Source organism: Haliaeetus albicilla, chromosome 4 (genome assembly GCF_947461875.1).
Source record: "Haliaeetus albicilla chromosome 4, bHalAlb1.1, whole genome shotgun sequence".
NCBI classification, from domain to species: Eukaryota; Metazoa; Chordata; class Aves; order Accipitriformes; family Accipitridae; genus Haliaeetus; species Haliaeetus albicilla.
The window spans coordinates 3201258-3217538 of record NC_091486.1 but is presented as its reverse complement, the minus strand read 5'-3'; the positions used below and the strand labels follow the sequence as shown (position 1 = coordinate 3217538).

Here is a 16281-nt window from a genome sequence, read left to right as displayed (position 1 = left end):
GAATCTCGTTGTTCTCTTATGGCTGTCCCACTTCGTCCCAGTCTTTGAGGAGTGGATTTGTTATTCCTTTTGGAGACCTCCGACATCTTGGGCTGTTTAGTGAACTGTCCCAGCTGAGGTTGGCTCAGCCTGAGAATTTCTTCAGGAAAAATCAATTTGCTGTCACACTGTATCTAATCTGCCAGTGTGATCTAAACCAGTATCCAGCTGGAGAACTTGCCTGAAATATAGGAAAATGAGATGACATCAAGGTTTGCCCTCTTTTACTTTTGTAGTACTGGTAGCAAGAAAATTCTCTTGCAGTCTGGTGCCTGTTCAATAAACCCAAGCAAACTTTAGCTATAGTGGTGTTTCTTGCTGTGGCGGGTTGACCCTAGCTGAATGCCAGGTGCCCACCAAAGCCATTTTATCACTCCCCCCTCCTCAGCTGGACAGGGGAGAGAAAATATAACAAAGGGCTCATGGGTTGAGATAAGGACAGGAGAGATCACTCACCAATTACCATCACAGGCAAAACAGACTCAACTTTGGGAAAATTAACTCAATCTATTACCAGTCAACCAGAGTAGGGTAATGAGAAGTAAACCCAAATCTCAGAGCACCTTCCCTCCACCCCTCCCTTCTTCTCAGACACGCTCCCGGATTCTCTACCTATCCCCCCCCCCCAGCGGCGCAGGGGCACGGGGTGTGGGGTTTACGGTCAGTTCATCACACGTTATTTCTGCTGCTTCATCCTCCTCAGGGGCAGGACTCATCACACTCTTCCCCTGCTCCAGCGTGGGCTCCCTCCCATGGGAGACAGTCCTTCATGAACTTCTCCAACGTGGGTCCTTCCCACAGGCTGCAGTCCTTCAGGAGCACACTGCTCCAGCGTGGGTCCCCTACGGGGTCACAAGTCCTGCCAGAAAACCTGCTCTGTGGGCTCCCCTCTCCACAGATCCACAGGTCCTGCCAGGAACCTGCTCCAGTGCTGGCTTCCCACGGGGTTCAAGCCTCCTTTAGGCACCCACCTGCTCCACCGTGGGGTCCTCCGTGGGCTGCAGGTGGAGATCTGCTCCACCATGGACCTCCCTGGGCTGCAGGGGGACAGCCTGCCTCACCATGGTCTTCCCCACGGGCTGCAGGGGAATCTCTGCTCTGGCGCCTGGAGCGTTTCCTCCCCTCTTTCTGCACTGACCTGGGGGTCTGCAGGGTTGTTTCTCTTACATGTTCTCACTCCTCTCTCCGGCTGCAGTTTCTGTCTGTCCCAGCAACTTTTTTTCCTTCTTAAATATGTTATCACAGAGGCGCTACCACTATCACTGATGGGCTCGGCCTTGGCCAGCAGTGGGTCTGTCCTAGAGCCGGCTGATATTGGCTCTGTTGGACACAAGGGAAGCTTCCAGCAGCTTCTTACAGAAGCCACCCCTGTAACACCCCCCCCCCCCCCTTACCAAAACCTTGCCACACAAAGCCAATACGCTTGTAAGTACGCAGTCTGAAAAAATGCGTGGTTTCAGAAAGGAAAGAAATTAATAATGCTAATGCCTAAGATTACAGCAGCGGAGTATGACTCCTTTTGTCTGTATCTTGATAGTTCATGTTTTATGTGAAGCAGTTTCCCAATAAACTGTAAATCATACCTTCCATCAGGCATCCAGAACAGCCTGGAAGAAGCTCACAAGCTCAAGGAGGTTCTGACCACTCCTGAATCTGGCTGAAAAGTAATGTTCTGACTAGGCTGCTTAACCCAGTAATCTGGTAATAAGTAGTAAAAAGAGCAGCTTTGTGACAATACAGTATTGTCTCCAATACAGACAATGTAATACTGTTTGTGACAAAACTGCTAAGAAAAGATGGCTCTTCAGTGCATTCTTACTGATGGCAGATTATACCTGCTCTAATAGGAAAGTAGAGGTTTGCCTATCTTGCTTCAAAATGAGCTCTTGATAATGGAGAAAAATAAGGATTAATTCGTTGAAACAGTTGTCTTTTATGACTAAGTCCTTACTTGTCATGACTAACAAATTTGCTATTCAGGGAAAAAGCTTGAAACATAAGAGAAATAAAAGGGCTAGATATTTGGTAATCCACGGGAATAAATCACATTATATAATAACGTCTTATCACATGCTGCACATTGCTAACTCTCCATGATGTAATTGCTTTTAAGAAGGGCATGAGAGCCTTTGGAACTAGCCTGCTCTTCTTGCATCCACATCAGGTGATGAGGACAACCACTGTGGCTAGAGGAAAGGGAAATCTCTGTAGAAATACTGAAGAAGTGACCACTCTCATCTTAATTGCATGACTAAGGCTAATTTATGAAACTGGTACTTTGGAGGATACCAGTTTCAAAAGTTGCTCTGAGTTGCTGAAGTCCAGGGACCATCTGCGACTTTCCAGAAGACATCAACAGTTGTTACGTTCATCTTCAAGCACTCTAGCTTCTTGCAGGGAGAAAACGATGGAGGAGGAGGAGGAGATTATGACTATTAGACTATTTCCAATAACTTTAATATAGTGGCATGAACTAGCCTTGGTGCAGCGCTGGGAGCAGGAGGGTAAGTCGCAGGTATTCTTAGCAGGTAAGGAAGAAGCGGTGTCAGAGAGCGAAGGGAGGAGGAGGAGGAGGACAAAACCCCTGAAGTGTAGGAACAGGTTCCAGACGCTGTTTTTCCCAGATGCTGATTCACCGGCTGCATCGTGACAAACTTCTTGTAAATTGAACAAGGTCAAAGCGTCGCCCAGAGATACTATTGCTTCTGCTGTTTTCTGTGAGGAAAAAAGGGCCGCGTAACGAAGGGAAGCGCTGGCATGCCGTCCCATCCCAGCAAGAAAATTCCTTTAATCAGGTTACAGACCTGGCTCCGGTCCTCTGTCCTTGTTCCCCTCTTATTTTTTTCCCCTCAGAGAGCACCTACCCTTTAGAAAATGGGGCACGCAGAGCCGGGGGAGAAGCCCGCCCTTGGCGGCGGGGGGGGCGGTCCGCCGCTGAGGGGAGCCGTTAGGACCGTTAGCGGCCGTTACCTGGCGCGCGGACTACGCCTCCCGGCAGGCGCCGCGCTGAGGCGCGGCCCCCGCGGCCGCTGAGGGGGCGAGGGCTGCCCGCCGCCCTTCGTTCCTCCCTCCTTCTCTCCCTCCCCGCGCAGCCGCGCCTGGGCAGGGGAGGGGGCGAACCGGGGTGCGCGGCCGCTGAACGGTTCTTCTTCCCCGCCCCGCTTCGCCCCGCCCGGTCGGCGGCAAGCAGGGGCGTCTGCGGCACCTGCCCGGCGGGAGCGTTCGCTCCCTGAGGCCGGCGCCCGCCCGCCCGCCTCCGCCGAGATGGCGGATCCCGCCGAGTGCAGCATCAAAGTGATGTGCCGGTTCCGGCCCCTCAACGAGGCAGAGATCCTCCGGGGGGACAAATTCATCCCCAAATTCAAGGGCGAGGAGACGGTGGTCATCGGGGTGAGTCTGCCGCGTTCTTCTCCCCCCCCCCCCCCCGCGCGGTGCTGTGACGGGGCGAGCATCCCTCCCCGCGGTCCCGGGAGACATCCACCCCCCCCCCACGCAACACTCCCCCTCCGGTCCGCCGCCCCCCGGGGGGCTCCGCTCCCATTGTTCCTGCTGCGGCGGAGCGAAGGAGGGGCGGCGGCGGCGGGGCTCCACTCCGGCGGGGTTACCCCCCCCCCCCCCCGCCCACCGCGGGCGAGGGGTCTGGGCTCCCCCCCACCCCCGGGGGTCGCCGGTCTGTCCCGGGGACCGGGGTGGGGGTGCGGGGGCGGCCGCCGCCGGCGCTGATGTCATGCCGGTGACTGGGCATGCTCGCCGGCTCTCCGCGGGGGCGGCCGTCCGCGCCTCCGCCGCGCCCCTGCGGCAGCCGACGTGGGGGGGGAGAAAGTTTTCCCCGGTGTGAGGGGTAGGGTGGGATTCCCTCCTACCCTCCGCCGAGGATGCGGGAAGGAGTTCCGCGGACCGCGGTCCGCGTAGCATCCGCCGCCCTTGCGCGGGCGCGGAGCCCCTGAGAGGAGAGACAAAGCCGAGCTGGCTGCTCGCCCGGGGGCCAGCGGTGGTCGAGCCGGGGGGGGGGGGTGGGGGTGCGACGTGCCTGTCCCGCATGGCTGGCGGAGGGTCCCGGTCAGAACGGCTGTGGGGACTGCAGAAGCATCGTTAGTTAAAATGACCTAGGCCAGGTGAAGTTTTTTTTTTTTCTTCTCATTAAAAAAAAAAAGTCAAGTCCCTACCCGCTTGCAGCAACGACATACCCAAACTCTCCGTTTTCCCCACGCTTCGCAGGGGGTTGGCTGCTGACAATAGCAAAGGCTTTAAAAATGAACAAAGCGTGCGTGTATCTGGGCCTGCCGTGGTCCGCGATGTGGCTCCTCTGCTGAGCGTTGAACATGGCGCAGCGCGTTCATCAGCCTTGCGCAGGAAAGTGCCTTTGCTTTTCTTTGGTTCTCGGCGCTGGAGCTTTCCGATAGCGGGTGTCTGGGTTGGGGTTGCGTTGAGAAGTCTGCCCGTGCTGGTTTTGGTGGGTCGACGTAGGCAACACTGGGCGCTTGAACTTGAGGTACATTTTTGGTTTGCCGTCTAACCAGCCCATGTCTTTGGGGCTTTGTTTTACGTATTGGTCTACTGTGTTAAACCGATAACATGATCCATACTGTACTATGATAAAGAGATCTTGATACGAATTGTCAATACAATCGTGCGTACGATTTGTCAAGATCCTTACTAAAACCTCGCGTTTTTTAGAAACTTTTTTCATGAAAGTTGCCAAACAGTTATGGAAAACTGAGGAAGAAAGATTGCTGAATTCTGGACAGAAGTGGCTAACTTGTTTTTCTTAATTTCTTTTTATTAAATGTTTTCCGTGTAGCCAAATTAATTTTCTTTATTTGAAGATTAAAGTCATAACACCCACAACAATCTGTTAACAATAGAATAATCAAATTGGTTATCAATCTCAGTCAGCAATGGAGGGCTGTCTTTGGTCAACAGATATTTGGAACGAAAGCGCAACTGTAGCACAGTCATTTGGATGTTTAAGAAACAAATGTCAGCAAATTCCCCTCCCCCCAATAAATAAACCCTCAGACATACTAAAAGTAGATCGAAGTACATCTACTGTAAATGCCTTAACAATATTATTTTCTGAAGAGAAGTAGAGTTTAGAATCCTTTTTTCCCCACCTAAGTGAATGTGCAAGCGTATAATGCATCTTTGTCTATAAAGCATCTGTTGTCTGGGAAAACAGTAACTATGATGCTTTGAAAAAGGTATTTATATCATACAGACAGGAGATAATTACTTTAGTGAAGGTAAAAAGGAAAAATAACAGCCACTGTCAATTTCCTACCATGGAAGTTTTAAAAAATTGTTAGAGAGAAACAAGAAAAGTGCATGTATTTATTTATATAAATACATATAAATATTTATTTTTATATGTATGTTCAGTTCGGCAGGATCTTTTTGAGGGGGTTATTTGCCACCTTGAAAATCCAGTCAGAAGCTTAGAGTGTGCCTTTCCTTCCCCTTCACAGGGCAAAATACAGGTCTTGTTTGGGTGCGCATTTTAGTCATCTTAACTAGTGCAATATGTCCTCAAATACAGCTGCTTTTTTTCCAAAGAGAAACCATCCGGCTGGGGTTCCTTGGGGATATTTGTGGTTTTATAAGTGTAAACGAACATGAAAATCTTTCCATATTCTTTGTCCTCTTTAGTTGCAGTACTGGGCTCATTGTGCTTTGGTGTATAACTTGATCTACAGTGGATGCCACTGCAGTACGTTAGTAGAAAGTGGTATTTGTTGTTATTTACTGGTTTAGGGTGGCTGCTTAGCTCCAACAAATAATGCCTGGCAGTGGCAAGGAATCCCAATTCTGGTGGAAGGCACTGCCAGAGTAGACTTCCTTCTAGAAAAGCAGGATTTTGGTCTTCAAAAGCTCTTAGAAACATCATATAAAGCAAAAATAAACCAGAACCAAACACTTTTTTTGTTAGTTTGTTTTACTATAGCATTTGAAAAACACTGCAATGCAGCTTTTATTTTTGTTCCATAAAATACTGGAAAGAAAGTGGCTCTGTTAAAATTTAAAAAAACAAACAAAACCACCAACCTCCCTGCCCCCCTGCCCCGAGGAATTCTGTCATCACATAAGAAAAAAAATATATAATTGATTTAAAGATAATGTCTGTTTTTCTGACTAGTAAGTCTGAATAAATTTACTTCTCCTTCCCAACAAACAACTATGGGGAAAATGCTTTCTTTCTGAACTTCCCATCATCATCTCCCGTTATACTTCCCTAGGGCCTTGAGCAGATTTTCCAACAAAAATTAAAGATCATGAGTTGATGGTATTTCTTGAAAACAAACAGCAATGAAGGAAGTTGGACAACTTAGGCTTGAGTTTCCCCAGGATATCTTTCATGCTGTGACTAAAGTTGTATCGCTACGATGCCTGTGGTTGCATGGTTGAGAGCTCTTTGTCAGGGAAGTCCTAGGGCAACGTCCTAACTCTCTTCAAACCAGTTAAACCCCTCGGAGTTGGGATTTGACCCGGTGTCTTATATTCTGGCCTCTTCCATCCATCTTCATGCGCTTTGCACATGCAACGCAGTGAAACGTGGAAGATTAAAACGTCTTACCTTAAATTTTCTTTTGGTTAAGACAGAGAAAACCCTCTGTATTTTGATTCTACTTTGAAGTTTAAAATATAAAAGCCTTTTAGATGTATCTCATCTTTAACCATGGCAGGAAAAGGCGACAGTGGTAAATCCATGGCTTTCTTTTGCGGTTAGCTACCCAACAGTCTCAACAGACTGCAGTTTCATGTTATGTTTCTGCTCCTCTGCAACCTCAAGGTGACTCTCTGATTGATTGTGTTGGCTGACATACCTAAAAATGTATTTTTCTAGCTGGCTTGCTTCTTATGGTCTTGTCGGAGAGCGTGGAGCTGTTTGCTGTAGTAAGCAACTGAGGCAGTCTTCTGGCGTGGGGCTTCTTCACGTTTCTCCCTGTTCCTTTGAGTGCTTTTATTCCCGAGCATCTGCAAAGGAAAGATGCAGAGAGGCTCAGCACCTGATGGGATGCTCCCCATGAGGATACTTTTCTGGTTTAGGTTTATGGGAGAGAGCGCTTCCAGCTCTTTTCCCCCTCCCCTGTGGTAAAATATTTAGGAATTGAATCGTGAAGGAGACAGTATTTTCATCTCATTTTTCTGTTAGGTCTAGAGTGACTGCTTCCCTTTTAGTACAAGGCTGATCTGAAACTGATTTTTCAGACAAATACCTCCTGTTTAGAAAGGAGAATGTCTAAACTGAATCTTTCTAGCCAGCTCAGAAACCTCATGTTAATATTACCAGAAAGGGGATAAAAGACTCTTCATTCTGGTTGTCAGCTGCTTTTTGAGCTGCAGCGTGAGGGCATGTGTAAAGCCCAGCTTAGCAGGAGCTGCTGAGCACTGCAGTTCTCTGCTGTGCGCTCGGTGTCAGGCGGGCAGCGCAGAGCCTTCCGCAGACCCTCGCTGCCCGAGCTGGGGGGCTTCAGCGTAACGCTGCCAGCTCTCTCGGCAAACTGCCCGTGAGAAAACCAGCGGAGAGCTACAGGGTAAACAGGGAGGGTCCCTGCGGGATTGTGCTTTACTCACAGGGGGGGAAAGTCTGTTGTTGCATCCGTGAAACATTCCACGTAACTGATAAACAAAAAAAAAATCATCACCTGGTACTCTGCTACTGTGCAATGGTCACTGCTGTTTTGCAGTGTCATATTCCGTGAAATAAAGGAAAACAAAAAATGATGGCTGATTCCTTTGCAGCGGGTGGGGCGGAATCTGAGCAGGGTCCTGGTTTTTTCCTTTTTTTTTTTTTTTTTTTAATACTTTCTGCTGTAAGTACTGTTTAGAATGTCTTGTGGAGAGATTCTCTCTTATTTCCTTCCCTAGAATACTTGGATATGTTTTACCTTTTATTTCATGTATGCCGGTGAAGTCAGCAGTTTGCACAAATGAAAAGAAGACATGTTCTTAAGTCCCTGCTGTACAGAGATCTCTGTATGCTGTTAAGCAGTTGTCACTCCGTGGTTAAGACAGACCTAAAAGAATCCCCTGGGATAGTAGAGAAATGACTAGTTAAAAAAAAAAAAAGATATTTAAAAAAACTACCCCATGCTGCATGGCTTTTTTCGTGGGGTGTAGTACATCGTGCTTCTAACAAAAGGGAAACATCCATCTCTACTTCAAAATGCACAACAATTCTCCTTATGGAGGATTTGTTCATGACATATCTATAAATACCTTTTATAAAAAGCTCATACCGGTTTGATGTAGGATGTTAAGTGAGGTGGAACTTCTGTCTTGGTGTAGAATACGTCAGTGGATATATAGCATGCCATTTTCCTAGCAGAATACTTAATCTGGGAAGCTAATGCTTGCTTTGTCTCCCAGCCTCTCTGGTGTGTTTTCCAGCTCTGCTCAACTCTTCTTTTCCAGTGAAGTCTGAGCAAGTTCTGTATGAAAGGTTTTGTGAAGGACTGCTGTGAGATACAAGTAGCTGGCATAGCTAAGCATGACGTTTATATGGAATTGATGGTATCTGAAGACACCATGAGCTGGCAAAATAACTTTTTCAAAAGTGTTGCTAATCCTCCTGCACCCTAAGATTTTCCTGTAACCTGGCATAAGCCGCGAACGTCTTTAACCTGCTGCATTTTCCTGTTTTGTGGATGAGATGAACCACGATGTGCTGTGCCCGTTCCCCTGTGGCTTTGGGCTATGTTGCTTTCAGGTCAGGCTATTTCCAGAGCAGCAGCAGCACAAGACTGACAGATCTGACACTTGCTTTTTGGGGTGATTTCTCTCAGTAGCTTAAGCCAGTAGGTATCTTGGGAAGAAGCGGAAGTCTGTAGACCATAGCACATTCCTGTTCATTTGGGAAAGAACAAATGCAAGATGATTCCACTGGGTCCAGATGGCTTTCCTGTGCCTTGCAGAAGAAATGATTCCATTTACTGAAGAACTGGTGTGGTAGCCATTCAGGGAGCTGCTCACCTGCTTGATATTGAAAGAGAGTAGTTGTTTTCTTAAGGCATGCTGCTGTGCTTCACACTTACTTTCAGGAGCTTGTGTAGAAGGTTAAAAGCATGGGTCCAATGAGATGACCGGCACAGTAGTTTTTTAGTTCTGTTTTTACAGTGTGTTGGCTAAAGAACGAAACTGTTCTGGGTCTAATTACCAAGAAGTACAATACATTTATTTCCTGACACAGTGATACTCCCATAAAGCACTGAAACGAATGTAATGTACAATATTATTTACTCTCCCATAATGTAAGTCAGTGGAAAAAAATCTGTCTCGATAAGGGCTTGCAAAAAGGTCTCTGAGCTTCTCCAAACATTCTTCTTTTGCACCACCAGCCTTTGCATCTGTCCAATCCTACAACCTGGGCTGGGTCAGTATGGGATGGGGAGGCAGCTTCCCGAAGGAAAGGCTGCAGCTGCGGGTTTGCCTGGGGATTTGGCTCATGTAGAGCTCTGAAACATGGAATATCCAAAGGAGCAGGGTGTGCTGTTGTTCGGAGAGTAGCTAGTGGCCCGTATGAGCAATGCCCTCGTGTCTGCCCGAGCCCAGTGGTAGGCGATGTTCAGGGGGTTTCCCCAGGCTGCACCACAGGTATCAGGATGAGCGGCAGCCAATTCGGCTCCTGGGACTCTGTTGGCACCAAACCAGTTTTCTAAGGTGCTCCTGAGACAGAGATACTTCCCTTCCAGTTAAGTTTCGAAGCAAAATCCTCAGCTTGTTAAATGCTGCTTGGCATGTTCTTGCTAGATTTAAGCGTAGATAGTCGCTTCGGCGGCGACAATGTAGTTTGGGGGATTTCTGTTTGTTTCTTTTCCGAGTCCTCTGCTATTTCTGTCCTGGAAAGGATATTCTTTCAAGCTTGTCTGTAAGTGCTGAATTGGGGGAAGATTATTCAACACAGATCAATGTGTGCTTCTTGGATGAAGTTGAACTTCTGCGTGCTTTTCTGTTTTCTAAAAAAGTAGTGAGAAATAAGGTGTGAAAATAGCTTCTATTTATTGTTGGTGGTGCTAGAAAGATGATTTACTCAAAATACAAAGCTTATTATTTTTTCACCAAAGCAATTTCCCTTTTGTGTTTTCTTGGGGCATCGAAAGCTCTTTTTATCTTTTTCTAATCCCATTTGGATATCTTTATCTAAAAATATCTTCATCCTGCATACCTAGCCTGTCAAAAACATGGATTCCTACTTAAAGCTTTGAAGCTTAAAATATAGATGATATATTTCCAGAAGATAGATTGTCAAACTGGAAAATGTAGTCTCATGCCATTCTCGGTGTTGTCTTTTTTCTTCTGGTAGCTCCTGCAGGATGCCTTTGGTTTAAACCAGAAGGTTTAGACCATTCAGCATCTGTACTCGCGTACCTCGTTCCAGCTTGCTGCAGTCTTTGTTTCCTTCCCCTGAGATGCAGTAGTTAGTCACTGGTGTTTGGATTCATTTTTGCAAATGGCTCTTCAGTCTGGTACAGTCAGATTTATCAGTATTGGGGAAGTCTGGGAGTACTTTTTTTTTCTGCATCGTTGGAGGTGATTTCTCCTGAAGCTTCCTGCCCTAAACGAAGGCTTAACGTGCAGTGAGGAAGCTGTGGGGGAGTGATGTGTACCTACATCTCCATGTACTGTTTCAGTGTTTCAAACTGTGCCAGAAGAATAAAAGCTGTTGCAAAAGATAAAATGAAGGATGAGATGCCGCTTACAAGTCTTTAATATTAATATGCTTTTCTCTGTAGTAGTTTTTTGAGAATTGGAGTGGGGAGGGGGATGCTTCTGTAAAAACAGATACATAGGAGGAGAGATTATTTAATTTAGTTTTTCTTGACAGTTTTTAACTAGACTGCTGACACCCTTGTCATTATCTTTGGTGTCCTTCCTGCTATCATTAAAATGACTTACCTTAGGATTTGTTTTCTTCCAAATTTACTTGTTCTGAAATGACTAATGTGTCTCCAGGCACTAACATACATTTCTAACTCTGTAAGTAGCAGATTAGTGCAAGTTGCAGAACTGCAACACCTGCAGATCTCGCAACTGTGTTTTCTTAAAGGTGGGCTTTTCCTCCCACTGAGGACAATGTTAAATAACTTGTGTCATCAGTATTTGTCAGTTCTCTGGTTTGAAGATTTCAGCGTGCCTGAACTGAGCTGTGTTGTTCATCAGTAATACCATATGCATAGGGAAAAGGGGAGTCGTGGACACGTGTTGAAAAAGGGGCAGTGGCATAGAAGAAACAAATGAATGGGGTGATCTGTTCTCTGCTTGGAAAAGAAACACACATAATCCAGTTCCCACTGATTAGCTTCCACGGCTTGGGACGGTCTGGTTGCTGATGCATTTCTTCTTAAATTCTGGCTGGCTTAGTTGAATACAAAAGTGCATTTGGAATTTGGCATGAATGTTTTCATCAAAAGATCTCTTCTACACAAGAAGATTTATTTGTTTTCTGTTTTTCTTAACATATACAGCAGTCCTGTGCACAGGATGTTTCGTGTCTGTTTTTGTTGGATCCCTTTGAGCTTGACATGTTGTGTCATAATGTAGCCCAACAAGACCAAACACAATTACCTACCAACTACTTTCAGACCCCTTGCTTTCCCCCTTTTGTTTGCTTTTGTGTTGCTGCAGCCTTTTAAAACTCAGAGGTCATGCCAAGGTAAGACTCATTCTGAAAAGATATTTACTAAGTCACTCGGATGACTGAAAAAACATGTATCTGTGCGGGAATGAGTCTTGGTTCGGGGTCTGCTCTCAATTCTATTGTTGAGAACCAGGATGCTGCAGGGTGAGGCAGCAGAGCTCTGCTTTGGCAGCAGGCTGAAAAATGAAGGGACACTGGATCCAAGTCATTTGAGACAGCAGCTTGGGTGTGCAATACGGGGTAATCTGCGCTTCAGCTGACGCTGCAGGTGTAGAAGCAGAAAAGTGATTTAGAGTTGCTCAGTAATTGTTTGACGCTTTTGACTTGACTGCGGTGTTGCCAATGTTTGGTTTTCTAGCTCCGCTGGAAGGTGCACATTGGATAATGGTGCTTGTCTGCGTGATGGCTTTGTGAACTGGGAGAATACCTTTATTTAATTTTATTGGGTTCTCGAGTGTCAAAATACTGTGTACTTAAAAAAACCACAACCAACACAACAGCAAAAAACCCCGTTACCTCAAAATATCCAAAATGGGATCCTTGAGATGTGGAGTCACAGGTTGCGGTATTTCTGATGGATTCCTCTTTTATTTATCTACTGGAAGGAGCCAAGCAATTTCTATATATTTATGACCTCTTCAGATCTTGACTTTCTATGGGATGTCCTGGAAATGCATGTGATTGTTATCAGATTCTGATTATAATATCAATAATTGGTCCCATGACAGCTTCAGAAAATGCATATTTTCAAATTATGAGGTAGAGTCTAATTGAAACCAAGAATGTTGGATTTTTTTCCCCATGAGAAATGAGTATTCAGAGATAAGGACTTAAATATTTCATAGTAGTCTCTTAGATGTCTGTGCAAAAAGCAATTCATTTTTTCAGTGCTTCACTCTCTGCTAAAAGAAATCGTACTCTGCTACCTAGTTAAAATGATGGATAGGAGATGCTCTTGGTTGGTGTAAGAGACTCTCTTCTGGGTCAGAGAGCAGTAGGATTCTTGAAAAACTGTAGTTGTTTTGAAGTAGCTGTGAAACATTTCTGTTGCATGAGGACAATATGGTACTGAAAACCATGTTTTCTTATATGTCAAATGGCCCAAAGGCTTACAATAACTTTTGCTGTACTCTTGGACAAAATATTCCTGCATTTACTAAGATATTTACAGTCACAATTGTTGGTATGACATAGTCTTTTCTATTTAATTGTCCATGTGGCAGCCAGTGAGGTAAAGATGACCTCTTATTTTGGGAGGTAAAAGCTGGCTTTTAAGGTTACATTGGAATCTACAGGGAAGTTGAATCTCTGATACACAAGTACGATTCTGGCTGCTAAATTATTCTTTCACTTAGCAAAGGATGTGCAGGAGACCGTTATCTGAATTGGGGTAACTGGGTTAGTGAATATTTTTAGCAAAGCTGTTAACAGACGTCAGATTTTTCTGCATTTGTAATCTCTTTTCTTGACTGTACAGTTCTCCTGAATTGCTTGAATTTCTGTATTTAGGGCAACAGTGAGATGTAGATAATGCTGCAACTTCTCAAAGAGCTTTGAGATTTTATATTGCTCACTTAGTAATAATCTGTTCCAAAAATCTACTAAGAAAAGTCATCTGGCTTTTTTTAATACACTGCTCTGTAATACAAATAGCTGAGCAGCTGTATTTGCAGGCACTAGAGCCTAGTGAGGGAAGCGCAGAATGCAGTTGGAGGATTTATATATCTATGTACATATCTATATGTATAGTAGACTAGCTCATAACACGCAGTGATGTTCCAACAAAAGATACTTGTGGCTAATTCAGCTGGAGCAGGCACAGCAAATGTATATGTTTTTCCTTGTTTGCTGTGTACCTGACAGAATTTGCTGATGGCTTGATCAATGCTGCATGCCCTTCTAAAATGCAATGACTTCTCTGACCCTTGGAAGCCATGCTACTCCTAGGTTTTACTGCTGATGCTCTTAGTAGCTGTTTCAGTTACACTGCAAACACAGTTGTCTGCACCCATACAGCTCCATCTTCTCCAATTGCAGCAGTTAATTCCTCTTTAACAGCCCAATACTGATTTTTGGCACCATATAAATCATACAAAATGCCACTACTGAAGAATGACCTGTTAGTCTCAAACTGCTACCCCCATGTTGTATCCATCCTCTACTTCTCTCCCCTTTTATATTACCTTTTTTTCTCTCCCCTTTTATATTACCTTTTTTTCTCTCCCCTTTTATATTACCTTTTTTTCTCTCCCCTTTTATATTACCTTTTTTTCTCTCCCCTTTTATATTACCTTTTTTTCTCTCCCCTTTTATATTGCATTTTGTTTGTTTTTTCTCCTCTTAGAACCTATCTGTATGCTTTTTTATTTTCTTACCACTTTCTGGGTCAACCATAAATACCCAGTGAAAACTCTGCTGTCATTTAATAAACACATTGGCTTGATTATTTTTCACTTTATGGTATCTTTTACAGTTTAACTTCAAAGCAAAGTAGTTCTACGATGCAAACAAATCTTAAAGCAAAGTTAATCTTGCTATACAGAAGCACATGTTTCTTTATACTTGAGAAAAATATTTGCTTATGTTGGTAATAACATTTTTATTTATTTATTCTGTCCACTGCTTGCTTTATGCGCAGCCCAGATTTTCTGAGTATTATAGAATAACCTTAGCCATAAACTTCAAACAAAACTGTTGCCAGCATAAACAATTTATTTTAATCGTACCATATGTGATCGTTGAGCTGTGAAGCAGTGTATGAGTTGCCTTCCCACTTTCTGTGCGGGAGGAAGGTAGGACTGTGCTGCAAAGAGCTGAAGGAAAATGGAAGCACCTAAGGTGGTTTCATACAGGGTGTGTTGTGTGAGCCAGCGCCAGAGCTGGGAAAAAAGAATGAGAAATGGAAAACCCTGGTTGTCAGTCCCCAGCTCAGGAAACACCCGACTCACCCGCAGAACTGCTCCCCTTTGGGGAAAAAAAAATGCTGAGGTGAGTCACTGCTATCTCCATCCTCCAATCAAGATGTTTGAAGGGCTGCTTTTCTGAGATGGCTACAAATATCTGTAAGTGCAGCAAGTGCAGAACTGGCTGCCTGGGTCGGAGCGGTGGGAAGCGCTGCCTTCAGCAACCCTCCAGGCTGTTCATCCTCCTGGCAGAAGGACAGGAGCTATCGCAGGGGGAAGCAGCTCCTGCTGCTGCCTGCGGTCCTTTAAGGCTGGCTGTATGCAGAGCTAGTGGAAAGGCTTATGAACGTGGTTGTTTTCTAGAAGCAGACTGAACTATTGCCCTGTTTTGTAATTTTATTTTTTTTAAATTCACTTTTGTCAGAATTGGTCAATAGTGTATCACTTAATATGGGACTTACGTTTTTCTCAAAATTAAGTGAACTCTTTCCTTGTTGTGTTTTATGATATGTATGTGTGCTGTTTTGGCAAAGGCAATACTACATGAATGCATAATTTTTACTGAGCTGAGTACGTTAGTCTTCTGGCTTGATGCAACTCTTAATCTGTTAACCTTAGTAGAGCTTGCATTTGGCCTGTTTTGCATTCAGACTTTGTACTGGAACTGAGCAAACCTGGATTTGACTTGCAAGTGACCTTAGGCTCATCAGCTCCTTGGTCCCCTGTTTATACAATGGAAATACTCCTTGCTTTGGTGGTTTAAATTTCAGGGTTTTCTGATTTTTGGTACTATGGTAGCTGCCGGTACACACTTCGGTTTCATCTTGAGAAAGTCATTTGGGACTCCCTCTTTAAAACGCAAGAAGCCTGAAAGCTGAAACAGCTGGTGGACTTGGGAATTCAGAGCAATTATTCTGTCCTGGAGAGAGGTACCTTCTGTCTTTAGGATTTGGAGTACATCACTGTGTATTTGTCCTGCTTTTCTGAAGAGCCATCGGTAACCGTATAAGCGTATTTCTACTGCAAGCAACAGCTGAACTGTGTGAACACAGTCGTAGGTGTGCGGGGGCAAATGCTGGAGCCCCGCTGCTCCCTGGGCTCGCGAGCAGCGGCAGGAGCTCCTTCTGAGAGCCGTGTAGGGGCAAGGACAGCAGCGCTGTCTCGCTGCTACTGCTCTGATCCTGTGCTGTTTGTTTTTTTTTTCCCCACGATCATCTAAGTGGAGCATTGCTAATAAAGATGCCTTGTTGCCCTGGTTGTACGCAGTAGGCAGTGTTCAGCCTTTCTAGGTACGCTGCCGCAAAGGGAAAGCGGGCAGCTCCTCTTTCCTGCCACTGCAGACTTGGTGTGCCTGGGAAAAGTTACCCCTCTTTTGAGGGGCTACAGGGGAGAAGGGCCCGGTGGAGAGGAGGCTGTGTTCATTTACCACTTATCTCCAAGGCCGAGCTGGTTTGTGTAACAAGAACTGCTTGCTTTTAATTTTTGCTTTTTATTATTATTGAAAACTGCCATTTGGAATGTCATGGGTTTCAGAGACTTTGGGATGTAGGAAATGTAAATTGGATAAACATGAAGGCCAGGGAAGACAAGAGACCTCTTTGGCTTCAGGACTAAGGGTTTTTTTGGAAATAATGCCAAATGATGAGCTCGAAGGTAAGCAGGGTGGCTGGAGGTTGAAGTCTGTCAGCAGAATGGCTTGTGACT

At 45.2% G+C, this 16281-nt stretch overlaps 1 protein-coding gene across 2 annotated transcripts in view; it reads left to right on the top strand.

Annotated features, from left to right (window-relative positions):
• The first annotated feature begins 3141 nt into the window (after positions 1-3141).
• KIF5C (kinesin family member 5C) overlaps positions 3142-16281 on the top strand; it is an 89657-nt gene continuing 76517 nt past the window's right edge. The window contains exon 1 of one of the 2 annotated variants that reach the window (XM_069780724.1): positions 3142-3429. In XM_069780724.1, coding sequence (XP_069636825.1) covers positions 3304-3429 — 126 coding nt within the window. In that variant the 5' untranslated portion in view covers positions 3142-3303. The remainder of the gene's footprint in view (positions 3430-16281) is intronic. The other variant, XM_069780727.1, reaches the window with a different exon arrangement.